This window comes from Sinocyclocheilus anshuiensis, unplaced genomic scaffold (assembly GCF_001515605.1).
Source record: "Sinocyclocheilus anshuiensis isolate Anshui unplaced genomic scaffold, SAMN03320099.WGS_v1.1 scaffold437, whole genome shotgun sequence".
NCBI classification, from domain to species: Eukaryota; Metazoa; Chordata; class Actinopteri; order Cypriniformes; family Cyprinidae; genus Sinocyclocheilus; species Sinocyclocheilus anshuiensis.
This window is the reverse complement of record NW_015539902.1, coordinates 725,242-731,560: the sequence shown is the minus strand read 5'-3', so window position 1 is coordinate 731,560 and position 6,319 is coordinate 725,242. Positions and strand designations below refer to the sequence as shown.

The window sequence follows — 6,319 nt, the reverse complement described above, 5'->3', positions numbered from 1 at the left end:
CATTTCTCACTATATATATATATATATATATATATATATATATATATATATTACCTGTGGTTGCTAAATATTCTAGATAAGATGTTGCCTTTGGAGATCTCTAGACAGTAAACAGAAATTAAACTCTTTCCGACAGTGACATATGGGTAGATGATGAGTCTGTACCAGTTTGGTGTTGTTGCAGGGCTGGATTGGAGGCTGGTAGGCTTGTGTCTGTGTGTCCACAGAGGATCAGCACACTTTGAATGGCCACTTGTTCCCTGGATGACTAGACAATTTTACTAGACAACTAGAGCAATTTTAGTATGTAGATAAATAGATAGAAAAGAGAAAAGAAAGAAAATAGAAAGAAAGCATTGTCACTAGCCCAGTTATATAAACATGCAAACCAGCTACTTAAAAAACATGTTGTGCACAATTGCACATAAAACAAATGCTCTAAATTTCTCAGTGCTAACAAATCATAACTGATACATATAAATGAAATTTCTCCGTTACTGAAGTGAGTGCTGTTGTTAAAGAATGTATTATTCATAATTCTGAGTTTAAATGTCTCATTTGTTCCATTTTCACTGTGCGTCAGTTGGAACACTGTGTATACAAATGTCCATACATGTGTTTTTGTAGCGTGTGGGATGCTCTGACTGACAACTACATCCCCTCCTCTGTGTCCAGCTGGGACGACCCCACCTCAGAAACGCTGAATGGCAACCTCTCAGATCAGGAGGTAAACATCTGCTCTGCTCTGATAACATTCATGGTGTTGACATGATAATATACTGCAGGGTTACTGTATAGACTAATGCTATAGAACATGACTATAAGTTACATGTTAGGGACAACAGAATTTTTACCAATGCATTGATATTTATATTACATTATTTATAGTAATTTAATATTATAATTGTGAATTTTATCATACAATGATTTAGATTACTTCTGATATTAATATTATTACTGTTGATATCGATAACTATTATTTATTGTTAAAGGTAATTTATTAATGATATGAATTATATTATATTAATGGAGCTGATTTAAGTTGCAAAGAAGTTATCACTGATGCATTGGCCATCAGAAAATGTCTTGAAATATATTTTCTTGAAACATCTTGAAATATCTTTCTCCTTATAATTGAAAAAGCCATTTTATTTCCTCTGAGCAAATGACTGCAGCACTACATGAGAGTACAGCTTTGCCCTCTTGATTCAGGGTGTGGTGTGTATATTTATGCCGAATGGACGGCAGAGATAGCCACTTGCTGCCAAAAACCCAGCCTGATCTACTTTCTCTGGCAATCGGCCTGTCAAAAGCTTTGCAATAAACAGTTTAGACACCACAAAAATACTATTATACAGATTATCAACTAATGCAACTGGTCAGATGTGAAATGAGGTCATCTAATGCTATCTTTTGACTAGTTTAGTCAAGACTCTGCTGTACATCATTGCAGGCCAGAAGAGCTGTCAAGCTAACATTTGAAAGTGCTCTCTTCAGCACATTACCAATGAGTGTAATGGAACTATATGGAGCCATTACTCTCTACCATCTTGTCATATTGATACGGCTGATGCTCCTGTTGTAAAGATTTTCATGAACGTATTGTCTTGGTTTGAAAGATACATGAAAAAGAGGAGGATGAGATGAACGAGAAGAATGAAAATGCCAATTGTCTGAGTGAAGAACCTCTTATCACCGCTGATCAGGTGAGCCTAAACTTTTACAGCCGCCTTTTAAAAAATGGTGTTTTGTTTTTTTTAACACAAATATAAACACGTGTTGCACTGGTCAAAAAAGTGAGAATGATTATACACTGCTTATAGTACAGAATTATTTTTTCCTTTTGTAATTTAATAATTAATGCATCAAAAGGTTAATAAATTAGTGTGCTGCACACAATGCTAAAATTCAAACCTATAGTTCCGTTGTGTCCTCGAAAATTGTTTAAACACTCACTAAAATCTGTCATTTATTCTCTCATCAGGTGATTGAGGAGATTGTGGAGATGATGGAAAACTCACCAGATCCTGGAGAGACAGAGGAAGAGGAGGAAGATGATATCGCAGTGTCTTCCTCTAAAAGCAGCCCCTCTCTGTTGGAGGAGATCCGTATGCTGTCTCAGGCCTCCAATAACAACTGCTCCTATGAAGGTGCTCGTTCAAACCTGCAATTAATAAATATATGTGAACCCCAGGGTGACTTTTCAAACTTTTCATGAATCTTCAGATAAAACTAGATGTTAAGATGAAAGCTTGAACACTCAAACAAATACTGCTTTAAATGTAGATGATATATAACAGTACCAGATCAAGGTCAATGTAAACATGCTCTAGAAACAGGTGCCTATCGAGAACACAGAGAAGGTTTCTATTTTAATCTGGTGGTTCAGCATTTCTTCATCCCAGATCGTGTTTTTGAAACCAAAGACGCAGTTGAGCAAAAGCGAATGAAAAATAGCCCACGTCAACTGAGAGCGCCACTAAAGAAACAATACAACATTAGTCACAGTGTGAAAGTCAAGTGTTGCTCGCTTTGATCAAGTCTTATTAAACCCAATGCTTGTCATGCAGGTCTGAGGCTGATGCCAAGCTCGGCGCTGCTTGACATCTTGTGTCGGATGGAGGCGGCGATACGAGAGTATTCGGAGGAACTGGTGGCCCAGCTGGCCCGGAGGGACGAGCTGGAGTTTGAGAAGGAGGTGAAGAACACCTTCATCACAGCTCTGATGGAGGTCCAGAACAGACAGAAGGAGCAAAGGGAGCTGAGCAAGCGCAGGCGTAAGGACAAGGCCATGAGTCTACAAGGACCTACCTACTCCGAGAAGACCGGGAGCATGCCTGCAAAAGTAAGTGTGTTGAAATGAACTGCATGATGTTTGCCTCCATGCACAGACATCTCTCTCAGCGGTTAATGGATCTTGCCCCATTACTCTTCAGCTGCACTTAGCACTTACTGGAAGAGCAGAGGAAGCATTCCCCTGCAGTATGAGCTGTGGAGGCAATAGCAGCTTCCTCTTAGACAGTAATGCCGCTGTGATTCGATTACATCATGCAAGAACTGCATCTCTGCGTCCTCATCCTCCATGTTCTCACAGGGATGAGTTGATCATTCCAGTCATTTTGTACACAGTGATTAGAGTTGGTAACTGTGGCAAATTGTGAAGCTCAAATTTATTATATTATGGTTGCACACTTTTCCTGAAGTCGGAAGCTTAGGATTTTAGCCAATAAATTATTATATAGCCATGTCATCATGACTGATAATGGATAAATGGCTACAATTATTATTTTTCTTAATTAAATTAAATTATATTTAATTTGTATTTTACAAATATTACATTGTTTTATTTACATTTTTAGAGATATAATTTAAAAAAGTGAATAAAACAAATATTTGTTCTCACTTTTTCATTTTTATTCATTCTCAAAAAATGTAAATCAAACATAATAGAAATAAAATTAATACTTTCAAAAGCTTAAATAAATGGCATCACAATATTATAATGTAAAGTATGTATAATGTAAAGATGGATATTATGATATTTATTATTATGTGATTTTAATCGTTCGCTAAAAGAAATCTGCGGGTACTTAAATAAGAAATAATATCAGAACTTTTTCCATCATTTCTAGACCCTCAATTGAATTCTTCCAGCTCCTTACTCTAGTTTGGCGTAGGATGTGCACACAAGGGATGCAGTGCTGTACAAAATGTGAGCTTCTGGTTCTTAATATTTTATGTTTGAATGTTTTTCAGCGCTTCAGCATGGAGGGTCTTTCCAACATCCTGCAGACAGGCATCAGACAGACCTTTGGGACCTCAGGGACAGAAAGACAGGTAAGGAAGGAGGTGCATTTCCGTAAATGTTTTAAACTAAACTTGCACATATATGCAGGAATAAGATCTGATCGTAAACTCTGTCTGATTGTTTTTTGTATGTGTGTTCAACAGTACCTAAACACAGTCATCCCATATGAGAAAAAAGGGACTCCTCCATCTGTGGATGACTTGCAAATGCTCACAAAAAGTAAGAGTACTGCACTAATGGCATTAAAACTGAGTCAAAGTGAAACCGACTTTTCTGTAGAAATCTCTATAATATTTCAAGTTTATTTTATTTAAGATTTGCTAATATTGATTGATTTAATCCTTAAAATCAAACAATAACAAATTTAGGCTATCAAAGGAAAACAAATAGTGACCATTATTTCAACTGATATTGTTTTTCAGTTCTTTATGCCATGAAAGAAGACAGTGAGAAGGTCCCGACCCTCCTGACTGACTATATACTAAAAGGTAAATCTAAACCTTTTTTCACCATAATTAAAATAACTTTTAAAAATAATTTTGTATAAGTATATTTCTATCTCAATTTAATTAAATAACTGGATTCACAGAATATCACTGTTCACCAGCTCTAAATATTCCCATAAATAACGCGCCTGCATTATTTTAGTATCATTGAGTTTTTATTGATATTTTGAATTTGTTTTCATTTTTATTTTCATTGTTTTTGTTTAAGTGTTAGTAATTTTGTTGTGTGTTTGTGTGATTTTTATTCGTTATTTATTTTGCTTTTTTTATATCTATATAGTATTTATTCATTTTTATTTTATTTTATTTCAGATCAAGTTTATTTTAAATTATGGTTTTAGTTTTAATTAACTATAATATAGTTATATAGTACAGTATATAAATGTATATGAATTACATACACAGCATTGAGACCATTAACACATTATCACGTCTCCATCCTGCAGTTCTGTGTCCTACCTAAAGTCCTGAGCGTGATGTGCTGATGGTGAGACTCTGGAGAGGTCGGGTGTCTTCGTTCGTCCTCTCTCAGTTCTCAAGCCCAGCTGCATGAGCTCCCTTATCCAGTATCAGCGAGGGACCCTGAACATCTAACCATCCTTCTCTTGCTTATCTAATGACCTTTGACCTTGCTCATCTCACTGCCCTTCCTGTATTCACATATCCACGAGGTTCACACCACAGCGCCTGGTGCTTTACATGTTTTCTATTACGTGCGTTACTACGGGCCAAAAGCCATATGAAACGTGTAAGGGTAACAGGTGAACTATAATCGGTTTAACTCTACGATCAGGTAATATTTTTATTTTTAAATATACGCCTAACATAAGGTATTTTACATACTACTCAATCATTCACATCCGTTCTAAACACAGGTGACGATGAGAAGGGCATTATTCACAATCTTCTTAAGGTAGATCCATCGATTCGAGAGCACATTTGAAAATAATCCATCCATACTTGCCGTTTTAGTATTGTGGCTTCATTTCAGCCAAGGTTGGTTGAAAATACAGCATGTTTTAGTGTTCTACATTAATGCCAAGTTATGGGGAGAAACCTTGTGACTTTTCTTATTTTGGGTAACCTGACATTTTTTTTTTCATCCTATGTATGAAATATACAGTTCTACATAATGTGGTTTCTTTCACGATCCATTTGTCTAATAAAAACATGTTTTTTTTTTTTTTTTAACATTAACTGTCATCCATGCCTTGTGCTTAAATCTTTAATGTATTTATTTCTTATTTACTAAGGGACATGGAGGAATGTGAAGTATTGCGGAGTTATAATTCTAATAAATGTCAAACCCTGTGAAAGCATGAATGACTGTTTCATTGTAATACCGCAACATTCCACTAGAGGGCAGTCATATACAGGTCACAAGCAAGCTTGTCGAGGATTTTTTTGTGGCGTCTAGTTTAAAGGTCCCATATTTGACACCTTTCTGGAGTTTTATTTTAGGTTTTGATGTCCTTAAGAATATATATTTGCAGTATAAGTACCAAAAACCATCTCAATATATTTTTACAACTCCTTTCTCAGGAGCTCTGCTGAGAGCAGGTCGAAACAGTTGATAAGATTATGCGATATGAGATCGTTCCGTAACTCCCCAACCGGACAGGTCCGGTTTAACCGCACCTTTTTAGTTACACCCAGCGTCACTACCCCTCCTACCCTGCGAATTTCGAGCCCCGGGACGCCCCCGTTGCTTAGAACAAAGCCATAGAGTAAAATCTTTCCCCTGCGCTGCGCTGAGACGGCTCGTGGGTAATTCGCATTTATATCATTAAGCAGAGGTTCAAACTCCAGTCCGAACACCACTGGCCACGAGCTTTGGGCTCTGCTCTCACACAGAATATTTATAAAGCATGTTTTATTTTAGATCAACTAGAAACGATGTTTAACTTATAAAGTTTTATTTTGAACGTAAGTCAATATTTTGTAAGTCAATAACAATTAGCTGAAGCCAGAGCCAATGGTGAAAGTCTTTGCGCAAGGCGACCCA

At 36.5% G+C, this 6,319-nt stretch overlaps 1 protein-coding gene across 2 annotated transcripts in view; it reads left to right on the top strand.

Moving 5' to 3' along the window:
- Positions 1-5,263, top strand: part of LOC107686120 (fasciculation and elongation protein zeta-1) — a 9,339-nt gene extending 4,076 nt beyond the window's left edge. Inside the window, exons 3-10 of one of the 2 annotated variants that reach the window (XM_016482975.1) lie at positions 676-727; positions 1,620-1,706; positions 1,985-2,150; positions 2,571-2,845; positions 3,757-3,837; positions 3,952-4,027; positions 4,231-4,296; positions 4,761-5,263. In XM_016482975.1, coding sequence (XP_016338461.1) covers positions 676-727; positions 1,620-1,706; positions 1,985-2,150; positions 2,571-2,845; positions 3,757-3,837; positions 3,952-4,027; positions 4,231-4,296; positions 4,761-4,777 — 820 coding nt within the window. In that variant the 3' untranslated portion in view covers positions 4,778-5,263. Of the gene's footprint in view, positions 1-627; positions 728-1,619; positions 1,707-1,984; positions 2,151-2,570; positions 2,846-3,756; positions 3,838-3,951; positions 4,028-4,230; positions 4,297-4,760 lie in introns of both variants that reach the window. The other variant, XM_016482974.1, reaches the window with a different exon arrangement.
- Positions 5,264-6,319: the final 1,056 nt, after the last annotated feature.